The sequence below is a fragment of the Melanotaenia boesemani genome, chromosome 14, assembly GCF_017639745.1.
Source record: "Melanotaenia boesemani isolate fMelBoe1 chromosome 14, fMelBoe1.pri, whole genome shotgun sequence".
Lineage (NCBI taxonomy): Eukaryota > Metazoa > Chordata > Actinopteri > Atheriniformes > Melanotaeniidae > Melanotaenia > Melanotaenia boesemani.
The window spans coordinates 18,569,491-18,584,216 of NC_055695.1; the positions used below are offsets into that span (position 1 = coordinate 18,569,491).

The 14,726-nt window shown below is 40.0% G+C and overlaps 1 protein-coding gene across 1 annotated transcript in view; it reads left to right on the plus strand.

Moving 5' to 3' along the window:
* obscna (obscurin, cytoskeletal calmodulin and titin-interacting RhoGEF a) overlaps positions 1–14,726 on the plus strand; it is a 36,921-nt gene that overhangs the window by 21,146 nt on the left and 1,049 nt on the right. Inside the window, exons 34-69 of the mRNA XM_042006272.1 lie at positions 89–192; positions 771–883; positions 1,042–1,242; positions 1,354–1,436; positions 1,511–1,684; positions 1,838–1,997; positions 2,101–2,202; positions 2,646–2,810; positions 3,047–3,205; positions 3,319–3,496; positions 3,719–3,832; positions 4,114–4,281; positions 4,464–4,566; positions 4,675–4,804; positions 4,893–4,998; positions 6,695–6,803; positions 7,880–7,995; positions 8,070–8,182; positions 8,427–8,595; positions 8,786–8,873; positions 8,957–9,157; positions 9,241–9,301; positions 9,377–9,454; positions 9,545–9,717; positions 9,853–9,879; positions 9,996–10,148; positions 10,454–10,499; positions 10,584–10,661; positions 10,818–12,520; positions 12,661–12,791; positions 12,889–13,002; positions 13,463–13,630; positions 13,778–13,883; positions 14,014–14,253; positions 14,379–14,602; positions 14,712–14,726. Coding sequence (XP_041862206.1) covers positions 89–192; positions 771–883; positions 1,042–1,242; positions 1,354–1,436; positions 1,511–1,684; positions 1,838–1,997; positions 2,101–2,202; positions 2,646–2,810; positions 3,047–3,205; positions 3,319–3,496; positions 3,719–3,832; positions 4,114–4,281; positions 4,464–4,566; positions 4,675–4,804; positions 4,893–4,998; positions 6,695–6,803; positions 7,880–7,995; positions 8,070–8,182; positions 8,427–8,595; positions 8,786–8,873; positions 8,957–9,157; positions 9,241–9,301; positions 9,377–9,454; positions 9,545–9,717; positions 9,853–9,879; positions 9,996–10,148; positions 10,454–10,499; positions 10,584–10,661; positions 10,818–12,520; positions 12,661–12,791; positions 12,889–13,002; positions 13,463–13,630; positions 13,778–13,883; positions 14,014–14,253; positions 14,379–14,602; positions 14,712–14,726 — 6,173 coding nt within the window. The remainder of the gene's footprint in view (positions 1–88; positions 193–770; positions 884–1,041; positions 1,243–1,353; positions 1,437–1,510; positions 1,685–1,837; positions 1,998–2,100; positions 2,203–2,645; positions 2,811–3,046; positions 3,206–3,318; positions 3,497–3,718; positions 3,833–4,113; positions 4,282–4,463; positions 4,567–4,674; positions 4,805–4,892; positions 4,999–6,694; positions 6,804–7,879; positions 7,996–8,069; positions 8,183–8,426; positions 8,596–8,785; positions 8,874–8,956; positions 9,158–9,240; positions 9,302–9,376; positions 9,455–9,544; positions 9,718–9,852; positions 9,880–9,995; positions 10,149–10,453; positions 10,500–10,583; positions 10,662–10,817; positions 12,521–12,660; positions 12,792–12,888; positions 13,003–13,462; positions 13,631–13,777; positions 13,884–14,013; positions 14,254–14,378; positions 14,603–14,711) is intronic.

Here is a 14,726-nt window from a genome sequence, read left to right on the forward strand (position 1 = left end):
AGAGACATTTTATTTATACTCTAGTTCCATTGCTCATTTTGAATGTGCGTTTAAAGTTTTCTCTTTAAATGTATGAATTTTGTAACAGGGAAATACCAAAAGCCGCAAAACCAGCAGACCAATTACCTGCAAATGAGAATAAGAAACAGCTAGCTGCGCCACAAGCTCCAAAGAAATTACTGATGGTCAAAGGTCAGTGATGTTATTTTATTTAATTATCTTCAGTTTGATCTCATTTAGCCATATTTCTAAAAGAGTTGGGACACTAAAAAGAAGTAATAAACCCTCTAATTTCATTAATGTCCAATAATTTGAAACTTATTATTAATTGAAAGTAGTATAAACTCAAGACGACCCATCGATCACTAAAACAGATAAATTAAGTTGTGAATTTTTGTCATTTTTACCTTTTATAACACTTTTGTCTTTTATTTGTTCAGATTTTGTTTTTTGTTTTTTGCATTTTTGTTTCAAACTGCTTCACATGTGACAGGTTTGGATCATAGCAGTTCAGTTCAGCAACTGGGTCTTTTTGAACCATGCTGCTGTAATATGTGAAAAAAAAATTATTTATTGTCTTGCTGAAAAAAAAGACCATCATTCCCTGATGATAAAGATATTATCTGGGTGCGGCATATGTTGCTCCAAAACCTGTATACACGGTTCAGCGTGACATACCATACCAGCTTTTGTTGGAAACAGAGTCCACTAGCTCTTTTTTTTATTTGCCTTACCAGTACAGAAAGGCTGTCTTCTGTTCTAATTCATAGGGCCTCCTGATAGTAAATTGAGGACACCATCTCCAAAACACCATCGTGCCCACACACCCATAACTAGCACTGCATCTGGATCTGAGTCAGAGGGGGATGAGGACAGGCGAGAGGTATTTTCGACATCCATCTTCTATCTTGACTGCCTGTAATGCATGTATGAGTCTCTGCTGGGTGTCCTTTAAATATATGATCAGATATAGTCACAGTCTGACAAAGTTTTATCTTCTAAGCCATAATTTGTAATATATTTAATGTTTTTCCCTCTCAGACATTTGAGATGTATGTGGCTCGAGCTGACTGCAGCCCTAATAGTGGAATTAAGGACAGTTTTGTTCTGAAGGAGGGTCAGTTTGTGGAGGTCCTGGACTCTGTTCATCCCGACAGATGGCTGGTGAGGACCAAACCCACAAAAACTAACCCTGCACGACAGGGATGGCTGTGTCCAGCCTATTTGGAGAAGAAGAGAAAGGTAGGGTGTATAAATTCAGATGGTGTCTCAAAAACCAAAAAAATACTTCAGTTGCAGCAGTAAATAGTGACTTCAAGGCATTAAGGACAAAAAAAAAACGTTTTTCTGCAGGAGACCTTCCCACAATTAAGAGCTCCTCAAGAAGATCTTGATGGAATTGGGTCTACAGGAGAGGAGTACAGGAGAGCTCTGAGGTTTGTTAGTTACATACAGGGCTCATCAGGATACACGAAGAGCTGTAACATCAGATCTTCTTTCTTGTCATCAGTCAGCTGATCCAAGGCCTAATAGATGGAGAAGAGGAGTTTGTAAAGGCGATGAAGATGTTTATCTCTCATCAGCTGAATTATTTGGATTCAAGCACCAATGTCCCCATTAACATCCTCAACCAGAAAGAGATCATTTTCAGGAACATGAAGGACATTGTGTTTTTACATGAACGGTAACATACACCCAAACAAGAAATTAAATGTCCTCTTATGTCATGATATGTTGGTTTAATACTTATTTTAATGTTTTAGAAGGACAAGCAATACATAAAGATATGTTATGAACTCATGCTACTGAAAACATGACTTCAAGTCTTTCTTTTCAGTTCTATCCTCCCTGGTCTGAAAGAATGTGTTACAGATGATGATGTTTCCATGCATCTGATCAAGCACACTGAAGACTTTGAGAAGTACCTTCACTACATGGTGGGACAAACACAAGCAGAGGCCTGCGTCAGTGACAAGACTGTCCAGCAATATTTCAAAGTATTTATGACAGCTATCTCTTGGATATAAAAATAAACATGACATTAACAATAATTGTACAGGAGCAGCAGCATTATAACACTGATTTACTATCCTTTTATAGCAATTAGCAGGATCTGTTGGGTCTGACGCCTCTGCCATGGATGTCCTTACTTTCCTCCAGCAGCCAGTAGAGAGGATTCAAACCTACCAGGCTTTATTGAAGGTCTGCATAGTTTATTTTTGTGTCTTAATTGTGTATCCTGCAACCATTTCTGGTGTAGAAGACTATGAATATTTGTATAAGCAGAAAGCAGGAATCTAAGACGGCATTACTGTTACAGTTGTCATTAAATTTAGTTGCTTTAAGTGAATGGATGTTAAATTCCTTAGTCAACATCTTGGGTTGTCAGTGAGAATCAGTCTCTTTAAAAGGTGCCCATTTGTGTTTTTAAACATTGTATGCCTCATACACAGAGAGACCCCAAGACTGCGCAATACAGATACATGACTTGTTAGCACTTGTTAATGGTAATGTGTTCTGCACATCCGTTGCCTCTTTCGCCTTTTCATGCTTTTGATAATCTTTAAATCCTCTCCCTGCTTCCAGGCTGCTCATAAGATTTTATATCATTGTAATTTCTTCTTAAAATGTTCTTTCTGTGTCAGGAGTTGATAAAGAACAAAGCTAAGAGTGGCCAGAGCTGCTATTTGTTGGAAGACGCCTTCTGTATGGTGTCCTGCTTACCCTGGAGGTCTGACAATCTGCATCAGGTATCTCTCATAGAAAACTACCCAGCGCCTCTCACTGCCCTGGGTGAGGCAGTGCGACAGGTAAGCAAAAGTAATTGCAATGCCTTTATATTTATAAAAACATAATAATCATTGGAAGTTTAATGAGCATAATCTAATGGAAAAAATTTTCTGCTAGTGGCAGTATTAATTCCACTGTAAACTTGGTTCATAATGCTGTCATGATAATATCGCTCAAAGTTTTGGATACTTTCCCAAATACTGAGCAAGTCTGGTTGTTATATTTGGTGAATCTGATTCACCTGCTTCTATTTTAGGGTGTTTTTACAGTGTGGGAGGAATCTCCAGAAATAAAAACTGCCTCTAGAGGGCATCAGAGACAAGTTTTTCTCTTCAGGGACTGTATTGTTTTGTGTAAAGTGAAAAAAGACACCAGCATGAACCGGGACACATACATCTTTAAGAACAAAATGAAGGTAAGATCTAAACTCTCTCTGGTGCTGTGTTCCAAATGAAAGTAAAGTAGTTGAAGCAAAACAAATTCTCTAGATGACTTCAGGTGCTTTTATCTTTCTTGTAATCAATGCAGCTGAATGATGTGGAAATAAAGGAGACTTTGGGTGGAGAGGAAAGGTCTTGGGGGTTGTGGCATGAACACAGGGGATCCATTCGTAGATATACACTCCAGAGTCATTCCACACTTGTGAAACTCTCCTGGCTGAAAGACCTGAAGGAGCTGCAGCAACGCTCCAGCCAGCTCACCAACAGTAAGTCTTATCTTTGATCCAGGATGAGAGAATGGATCTTAACCCTTAAAAGACACAAAAGAGCTTCAGAACAACATTCAACACTAAAGTTTTCCACTCACTTGTGTTGTATGGATTAAAAGAATGCTTTATTAGCTTGAACTTATTAAGATTCACAGTTGTACTGAGTTGATATACCCATTATTATCAGGTATTTGCTTGATGATTCTTGTGTTTTTACAGGCCCTCCTGTCTTTGAAACACAGTTGTGTGATTTTACAACAATGATTGGGCAGACGATCAAACTGACCTGCAAAGTCTCTGGATTGCCAAAACCAGTTATCAGCTGGATAAAAGGTTAGAAAGTCTGTAATTAATTATAAAAAACAAATTATGCAAAAGTATATGCAAATGTATTCTGTACATTTTACAGACAAAAAGAAAAAGTAATTACCATTACAGAGAGACATTAGCAAACAAACAACACAGTTTTGTATTTTACATCCCAGATATGATTTGTAAAGTGGTTTCTAGTTATTTGGTCAACCTTTCTGAGGAATTCCATATTTCCAAACATGCATTGAATGAATTGGGTAAAGTGATGGCTTCACAGTAAAATTCTGATCACTATATCTTAGATGGTCTTCCTTTGGAGGATGACCCGCGTCACATCATTACAGCAGACCGTTCGGGAATGTGCAGTCTCATCCTGGACAGTCTCACTGCTGAGGACTCTGGACAGTATGCCTGCTACGCTACCAGCTCCATGGGCAGTGCCGGCACTCTGGCTAAGGTGGTGGTGCAGGGTGAGTTTGAGTGATATGATGCACATTGCACAATGCTACAACCAAAACTGTTTGTTACTGCTACAACTACTGACTTAATACTTCAACAGTATTACTGTTAATACATCGGCCACAATAGACCGTTTTCCAAGTACACGGGGAACACCTGACACTTTTCACATGCACTTCTTCTCTTCTTCTAGCTGCACCCCGGTTTGTGAGTCGACTGGAGAGTGCTTGTTTGATAGAAGGAGAGGATATCCAGTTCTCTTGCTCCACACTTACCACACCTTTACCACGAATCAGGTTCGGCAGAGACGATGTAACTACAGCACAGGATAAAGCTGCAGATTTGTTTTAATATTTATTGTCCATCAACGTGTTTGCTAAAAACATCCCTCTTTGGCTTTGCAGATGGTTGAAGGATGGTAGAGAGTTAACTGACCACCTTAAATATTTGATTGTAAATGATGCTCGCAGTGGAATCCTGTCTCTGACAGTCATCAGGGCAACAGAGACAGATATTGGGCAGTATGAGTGTGAGGTATCAAACTCATGTCCGTTCATCTCCAAGTTCTCAAGATAGCAAGCATCACTTGTGTCACAAATGACAAACATTTTGTTTTGTTTAGCTTTGGAATGAACTTGGCTGCGTCAAATGCAAAGCAGGTATGTGTCCTGCCTTTGTCCCGCCAACTGACAATGAGAATGACCAGCCGCAGGACTTACCTGCTAAAGGTAGGACCGTCAGGGCTGCTGATGTAAGCGTCCTCCACATAGGCTGGAAACCCATTGTTGGGTTTTCACACATGTGGTCCACACTTTTACTTGGCCAGCTGTTTGAGAAGGGCTAAAGCACATGCCATTGTCCAGTTTCCTTCTGATCCTACCACCTTTTTTGCATCACATCATGTCACATCTCTTTTACTTTGAAACAAACTGCCACAATTTAGACCAGTTTTTCATCTCAAACACTGTCATCCATCCATTCTTGCAAGTTCACACCATTTTCAGATTTCTCACATACTTACAGTACATTTCCTTTTATCCATTTTTTATTCATTTTACACACGCTCACATCATAAGTAGCTCCAACTATCATACTACTAGACTTCCACTGATTATGGTATGGGTTGCAGTTTTTAGCTTAGTGCCTAAAGTGAAGGCATAGTGAGGCAAATGTTGTTACCTGTTAACAATTAACTATATTATCTGGTGTAGTGCATGACATAAAAATACTCCTATGTATGTTATGTGTCATTATCCCATTTCTAATACTGCCATTTCAGCTCAACAGTTTATATCAAAAACTGATAAATAATAACAAATGTTTAATTCTTGCAAGTGTCCCTGGTTACATAATTATGTTAGAAGATTTTTGGAATCTTCAGCAGATCTAAACCCAAGCTTTGCTACCAATCTCTCATCTCATACCCTCAAGTCACCAATTTTTTTTTTGAGTATTATCTTAAATCTTAATTATCTTGCACGCCATCTGTTCTAATTACTGGTGTGTGTAATTAAATTTTGCATGTAATGCACTCCTGAAGAGTTAGAACAGTCACATGGTAGTCATGTGACAGAAACTTCAATTTACTGTGCTGTGTACCATAATGAGTGGGATCTAGTGACTGTCATTTAGCATATACATCATACTTTACTTCCCAGCCTCCTTTCCAGTGAAAAGATATTGATACATGTATTTTGCAGAATGGTTTTGTGTTATTCATTGTGTTTCCACTTTTCACAGAGCATGGATCATAACAGACTATATACTGTGTTTCCATTACACTCATTTTTTTTATTGTAGACATCACCACAAGCCACTCAAATTTTACACCATGGAGGAATTACAGCAATACTGAATAAATATAAAGACAGAAAGTAAATGTTACTATTTTGTACTTATAAGCTGTTTAATAAGATTGAACCAAATTCAATGAAGTTTATCCTTTTATATTTTTTCCTGGATTTTTGAGTCCATGTTTGTCTTTCCATTGTCCATAACCTACATGTTCTTCCATCTCCCCTCTACTCGTCCTAAAGCAGGGGGTTCTTCACATGGACCGTTCCATGTAAGTCATCTAAGTCATGATAACAAATAACCACTCAACATTCCCCTTTCTCCTCTCGCCAAAGCATGCCCAGCTAACTCTCCACTCCTACAAGATGGTCATGTGCTGGACAAGTGTTCCATTTCTGCCTATGCAGGAGTGGGCATATGCCCATGTCCTATTGATGTGGTGGGTTAGTGGGGTAAAACCCTGAAGCTGCAAGGTAAGACGGTACATTATTACTGTCTCCGGACCGTAAGGTAATGTGCTTTTCAAAAATTTTACCTCTCAACTTCAGTACATATTTTTGCTAATATTTTAAATCAGAAACTTACTTTGAGTAGTAAAATTTTGGCTAAGAGGTGTTTTGACTTCTGTAGATGCTGACTCTGAGGGCTGGTCCACTGCTTTTGTCAAGAAATGGTTACAGACTGATTTCAGTCCCACCTCTATTGCCAAGATGATTTTCCCTCCAGATTACTCTGAACAGTAAGTTATTTAACATAAAACCTATTTATACTTACCATCCTTCCTTTACTTTTAAGTACACATAACCACTTACGCAAAACAGTCAAATATATTCTTTATTAAATCAAGAATACTAGAATTTAAGGAAATGGTTGACCAAATTAAAAAGCCCAAATTATGTATAGAGCAAACAAAAAAACAACCATTTCACGCAATTTTTAGAATTTATTCAGTTTTTTTGTACCTATCAAATAATAATAATAATAATAATAATGCATGGTGGTGTGGTGGTTAGCACTGCAGCCTCACAGCAAGAAGGTCGCTGGTTTGAATCTTGGCTAGGTGGGAGGTTCGAACCTGTTCTGTTTTTTTGCTGTAGCTATCTGAGTGAAGGAGTGTTTCAATCTTACCTTAAAAGATAGTTGAGATTCGTAAGTTTCTGGTACTTCTGGTACTACCCTTAGTAAAGAGTAAGGAAAGATCTGGGTGATTATTAGGTGGTCATTTTGATTCTACTTAAGACTAAGATGATTCAGAATTGATCAGTGAGTTCACACACAAATGACAGGATTTGTCTTTATAGTTACTATCGGTTTAGTAATAGAGAGGACTTCAAAACCATGAATACCACAAATAGGATTATATAGTGAGGTCATCACTTGAAATGATTTTGATTTAACAGACAGCCCTTCTCAAGAGCAAACTTGTATGATTGCAGTAAGTTTTCAAAATGATTGAGATTTCCATGTGCAATTAATCTGCTGAAGGAAATAATCCCCTGCACCATTATTTCACCACCATTATACTTTTCATGTCGGGAATAATGAATCATTATGTAATACCGTGAACTCTGATTTGGAGATTATTTTCTCCATGTAAGTTTTATTTACCCAGATTATTTATTTTTCCACATCTCTTGGGCGTTATGTTGCTAGACCCTGGGGCATGAAGTCCACTAAGCCCTTGTATTAAAATGGCAGCAGTTGTGGATTAATTGTTCATCATATCCTAGATAATTTGTGTATTCTAAAAAGGTAAATGTTTTCTTTCCAGTTTTTATTTTGTTTAATGACCTTTTCCTCTACCTTATCTCCAAGTGCTGAAGAGGATGTTCCCACCTCTGCATCCGATCATGTGGTAAGGCAGCCTCCGTGTTACCAAGAGGAAGAAGAGGAGATCTTCATCTCAGAACCAATGCAGGAAATTACAGATGGTATTACAGAACAACTGTAAAACTAAGAATACTGTCAAAGCTTGTATGACTAAATTATCTAATTTTCTCCTCAGCTCCTCCATCCATCCAAGTCCCCACAGAGGACATGTGTGTTGAACCAGGCCAACCCGCAACATTTACAGCCATTATAACAGGAAGACCTACTCCTAAGATACAGTGGTACAAGGTGGGGGCACTCTAGATGAGGGATTTCAAATTAAATTGGTTGCAAAGAAAGTGGAATTTCCAGCTTTGTAGTTATGTAGCTCTATTCTTCCCTTCAGGGTACTGTTTTTATTTATTGATAGTTTCTCTTTAGTTTATTCCCTTTCTGAAAAAGTGTCAAATAGTCTGTTTCTTTGTCTCTTCTAAAACTTCTTCAAATTTTCAGTGTGATCAATTGAATGTTTGCTCTTCATATGTGATTAAAGGATGGAGAGGCGCTTGCAGCTAATGAGAATTTGAAGATTGTTCAGCATGGTGCTCGCTTCTCTGTGACCATAGTGTGCCCCGAGGGTGAGGACAGTGGCATATACACCTGCTTTGCCTACAATGACTCTGGTCACACATCGTGTGAAGCTCAGCTTACAGTTGAAGAAGGTGAGACATCCTCAGTGCTGTTCTGTGTCATTATTTTAATTAAATGCACCAAACCTCTGCTAGGGCTAATGCGCATAGTAGCCTGGGTGTCAGGCAAGATACAAACATATTTTTGTGTTAGAATTGTAAAGATTTCTACCAGTGTTACTTCATTCCTGCTTTTGTTACAAGAGATTATTTTTTTCTGTAGTTCCAATTGAGTCTCAGGAGAAAGAGGTGGAGCTGGGGAAGAGAAGGAAGTTATTTTCTGTCTATGATATCCATGAGGAAATTGGAAGGTAAATTTTATCTTAATTTTGATGTCCAAGCTGCCTGTCGTATCTCCAAATATATCACTAAAAAAAATCTTTCTATGTTTAAGGGGAACTTTTGGGGTGGTAAAGCGTGTCATCCACAGAAGGACAGGGGAAGTTTTTGCTGCCAAGTTTTTGCCTCTCCGAAGTAGCACTCGGACCAGGGCCTTCCAGGAAAGAGACTTGCTCTCCCGCCTGGCTCACCCTAGGGTGGCCTGTCTGCTGGACTTCTTCTGTACCAGACGGACACTGGTGCTTATCACAGAAATGTATCCTTCCCTTTATGCATTGACCTGTTTTCTTCTCATGCACACACACATCCATCCTGCAGGTTCCTTAACATTGTGTCCAGGTGCTGCTCTCATGGACTTGTGGACCATTTATTACTGAGAGGCTCTGTCTCAGAAAAAGAGGTACAAATGTACATTTATAATCAATGTTTGCAGATAGGATGAACAAATTTGACCAAATATTATATTTTCTCTCAGGTTCAGTCATATATCCAACAAATTCTTGAAGGGGTTGGTCATATTCACAGCATGAACATCCTGCACCTGGACATTAAAGTGAGATTTCCAGTTAGTAATTCACAGTTGGGATTTGCATTACTTTTCATGTAATTCTTATCTCTATGTTTACATTTCTCCTCCTTTTAGCCTGATAATATTTTAATGGTGTATCCTCCAAGAGATGAGATCAAGATCTGTGACTTTGGCTTCTGCCAGGAAATAGACACATCGCGACACCAGTATAGTGTGCTTGGTACACCTGAGTTTGTTGCACCTGAGATCGTTCATCAAGAACCCGTCACTGTGGCCACTGATATTTGGTGGGTTTAACTGCTAATCTGAGATTAAACCCGCAAAAGTTTCCTGTTTGTTTTTATCTAAATGTAAACTAAAATTTGTAATTTTAAACATTAAAACAGTAACATTAAATGACCATTTCTTATTTTCTTCATCAGGGCTGTGGGCGTCATTACTTACCTCTGGTATGTGTCAATACCGTTCTTTCAAAATACCCTCAGAATCTTTAATATGCATTGAATTAAGCATGTCTTTTGGCTTTCTGCTTTTGAATACATCGTTCTTGATCTTATTTCAACAGCCTGGTGTGTCGATGTCCTTTTATGGGCGAGACTGACCGTGCAACGTTGCTGAGGGTTGGGGAGGGGACTCTAAACTGGGATGCACCAGACGTCATGTGCAGGAGCCCTGACGCTATAAATTTTCTCCATATGGTCCTTCAGCCAGATCCAGAGTAAAGAAGCAATTTAATTTTTGCTTAGCTCGTTACACACTTCCAGAGTCTAAACAACTGTCTGTCTAAATATAACAAAACTTGCATTTGTGACTTATTCTGGTTTCACAATCAAATAAAAATGAAATTTCATAGGAGCCTTAACATTAAATGCAAAAGAAATAACAATAATAGGGTGAAAAGCAAAAGAGTGTTTGCTCCCATTTTGTTGTTTTTCGTAGACACTTTTTTCTCATTCACAATCATACACCTGGTTACAAGTGGGACTGTGTACATTTCTAATATTTCTTAATTTTACTGTACAGGAAGCGGCCATCTGCTTTTGAGTGTTTAAGCCATGAGTGGTTCCAGGTGAGATAAATGGCAAAGTACTTTTTTTTTTTTTTTTAAAGCTTATTCAACTTACGGGAAAATGCTTTTTGACTATTGTGACAGGATGAACATGCAGGTGAAGATACTGATGAGATCAACACAAAGAGTTTAAAAGTCTTCATGTCTAAAAGGAAATGGCAGGTGAGTTGTGTCACGTGCTGCATCATTATGTTTCTGGAGTAAAATTGACGTATTATCTGGTTTCTCATGTGAAAAAAACTTAGAATTTAGTTTTTGATTTCTCTAAAAGAACATTTTGCCAAAAAATGACTTCTGTTTTTTCATCTGTTTCCTCAGCGTTCTTTGACTTCCGTTGGTTCAGTGCTCACATTGAGGTCCATTCCTGAGCTGCTAGATGCTCCTCTCAGGGAGGCTTCAGTGACTGTGCCCCGGGAGCCCCAAGAGCACAGCAGCACCTCCCCGAGCAGTGGCTCCTCCTCTGAGTACGATGAAGCCGACTCCTGGGACTTTTTCCAACAGTGCAGCCAGACCGAGGAGGAGGAGGAAACAGAGGAAGAATATGATCCCTTAATGGAGAGGGCACAGATCCCTGAGCCTTTTGCCAAACACCACCTGGATGAAGAGGAGGATGAGGATGGGACATTAGGGGAGGAAGAGGATGGGGAGATGGTGGAGAGGAGGAGTGTAATAGAGCGGAGTTTGAGCAGGCAGTCACTTGCATCATCAACAACAACAGATCAAATGACGCCTCAGTGGGAGCGTCGCCTCCACAAAGACAGCAATCTGTCTCTCTACATTTCTGATGGGGATGAGGGTTCAGGGAGTGATGGAGGCCGTATCCCTCGAGGCAGTGTTATCCGAAGCACCTTCTATAACACTTCTCATCAACTTTCTCCTATGTCTGCCCGACATATGACTCTACGGGACAAATTCCAGGCCAAAAAGCAGGAGAGAGGCCGCAAGCCCCTCCGAAGAAGTTTCTCAGGGCGTCTCAATGAACCTCTTATTGAATATGTTGAGGATGAAACTGAAATCGGCCGTGGTCAGAGACGGGGATCCATTCAGCCCAGTATGCAAAAGTCCTGTTCACTACCCCCTCACAGAAGGAGCAGGTCTCTAGATGAGTATTCTCGTCGATCTCCCAGCTCACCCACGCGTACAACGACAAGGAAGGAAGATGGCTCTCAGAGTATGAAGGAGGACTTCACAGATGATGAGGTGGCAGAAAGAAAATCACTGGCAAGCTCTCAGCGGACCACAAGAAGAAAAGGCTCTGTCACACCGGTACAAGGGACTCTCACATGTACTGGACCATCTCTTCCCTCAGATTTCTTTGCTGGAGGCAAAATGAAGACCAGGTTGGATCAGGAGGAGACAGAAAGAGATACTTTTGTCAGTTCCCAAGGATCTTTGACTGAATCTTTAATTTTGGAGCATGGTGGCTCTGATTCATCAAGTAGGCTGGGTTCTTATGAGGAGCTAAGTCATGGTCATCTCAGAGGAAGATACAAATCAGGAGAGAGTGATGGATATGATGATCAGGGAGAGCCCCTGATTTCACCATCCCCATGCTTTTTTCAAGAAGTAAAAACCAGAAACTCATTTCCACAGCCTCCACCTCGTAATCGCACACGTTCTAATCCCAATCTATCCACACACAGCAGAGGTCAGCCTGGGACTCCCTTAATGCCCAGTCCCAGTCCTAGCCTCACATCCCTACAGGCTCCTGAGAGGCCACCCAGGGCCAAAGACAGGAAAGAAGGCTCTGGCCTCCAGAGGCATGCATCTGCCCCAGCCCTTGAAGCCCGGCCTCCTACAGGAAAGTCACCTAAACTAGGACTTCTAAAGATTTTTCGCAGGCAGTCCTGGACTGGCCATTCATATTCTCAGCTGGAGGAAACAGAGTTAGGACCCACACTGGGACAGATCATGAAGCCTGATACACCCACTATGTCTCTGCGTAAGAAGATGAGAGCTTCAGCTTCCAGTATAACTAAACTGTTTTCCAGGTCTTCCAGTAAAGAAGACGTGAACAAAGGTCAGTTATTACTGAGCCTTTTGCTTGTATCTTATTCTAAGTAGGAATGATGTTCCTGATACATTTCTTGTCTCAAGTCTGGGATGCTGTATGATCATGATTGACATAAGTTGTTCCATGTTGTTATCGTTTTTTTATACCAGGGCCAATAGTGAAAGGATCGGCTCTGATCCCACCCAAGAGGGAGCATAACACTGGTCTTGAGAGTCCCCAAAAGAGAAGCTCCAAACTTTTACCATCTTTCAAAATACCCGCATTTAAAAAGACAAAAGGTAGCTAAGACATACACTCCATGATTATATTCCACAACACTTTAACATTTTAGAGTACATCTGTGTTGAACTTTTTCTTAATATCCAAAACTGCCAGTCCGTCCCACCAAGGCTGAAGTGTTGCAGTTAGATGGGGGTGGAGTCCTGCTGGTGTGGAGGCCTGTTCAGTCCAGTGACCCCATCACTTACTGTGTACAGTATTGTACAGACGGTGGGTTCACTCAGATGGTATGGCTACATGAAAGATTTTATTTTATTTTATTTTATTTCGTGTTCAACTTTTTTAACAGTCAAGTTCATTAATTTAATTTATTACTTAATAAAATGGAAAAGGAAATAGTAAATTTTTTCATAATGACAACAGATTTCCTTTTATTTTCTTTTATTTATTTTTTTTAATTTATTTTATATGAAATGAATAAACATGCATTTGATTTTTGTCAAAAATATTAAAAAAAGCATGTCATTAGACACAAATTTATAGTCCTGAAGTAATCTTGTAGGTCTTGTTAAAAGTTGTTTGGAACGATTCTGCTGTGGCGATATTTTTTGACTGATATTTTTTTGTGATTTTGTGTGGTATAAGAATTTTTTAAATATTAAAAAACAAACAAAAGAAAATGATTCAGCCATAAAATTGTTCAGTAGATGCATCACCTGTGTCTCTTCAGGTGGGGAGTGGACAGTGCTGTCAGATGAGGTGAAGGACAGCTGCTACGTGGTGAAGGACTTACCCAGAGGAGCTTCTTATGTGTTCAGGGTGGGCTGCATCACAAAGGCTGGAGCAGGACCTTTCAGTGAGGCTTCATCTCCAGTTGTCATGGCTACCCATCCTGAAGGTGAGAAAAATGCTGTTCTGTTTTTACGTTATGAATTTGCTTCAGTGGTTTATTGTGCTTAACATACTCCTTAGCTACAGTGAGCAGTGTATAAACAATACAACATGAGGGTAGCTGCGTTGTCACCTGCTTTTTGTCGTTTCACAGAGATCCACATTCCTCTCATTCAGACTGAGTTGCTTGGGTCAAAGATCACTAGATCAGAATGTCAAACAACAAGCAGGAGCTTCAGCTTCCTCTCTGAGATAAACAGGTAGCTGAACTTGTTGAGCAAAACTGTCCTGTTACTAGCCGCAACATTGTTCTGATGATTGTGGACAAATTTAGTCTAATTAGAAGAATTAAGGCCATCCTCTCTTACCCTCTGTTTTTATATCTCTCAGGGGTCGATTCAGCATAGTAACTATGTGTAGAAATATTGAAACCAGCCAGGTGTTTGCAGCTAAGATCACCCCTTACCAGGCCGAGCAGAGACAGTTGGTTGTGCGTGAGTACCAGCTGCTGAGGAGGCTTCATCACCCTCACCTGGTTCAGCTGCACGCTGCTTTTATCACCCCCAGCTACATGGTGTTAGTGGAAGAGTTGTGTCCTGGCAAGGAGCTGCTCTACAGTCTGGCTGCAAGGTAAACAAGGATTGAAATAAAAATTGAGGTTTGATCAATTGGTAGTAAATTACTCTTGTGTTTATTTAAACTGAGTTGCAGACCTGTTGCTCGGTTTGAAAGATGCTTTTGTTTTGCCCTCTCAGGGAGCTGTATGCAGAGACTCACGTTGCAGAGTTGCTGGTTCAAATCCTCAGTGCAGTAGACCATCTTCACAGCCGCCGAGTCATCCACCTGGACCTGAAGTCTGACAACATGCTGGTGGATGATTGCAACCACCTGAAGATAGTTGACTTCGGCTCGGCTCAGCCCTTTATACCCGGCCAGCCTCTCAATATTGAGCACATCCATGGCCTCTCAGACAGTAAAGGTAACCGCGTCTTTTTTATTTGCTAAATTGTGTGAGGTTTTTTACATGCTTGGATAGTCATAGATTCCTCTAATAAACTAAAACTTTGACTGTCATGGCCTTCCAACAGACTGCTGCAGCAAAG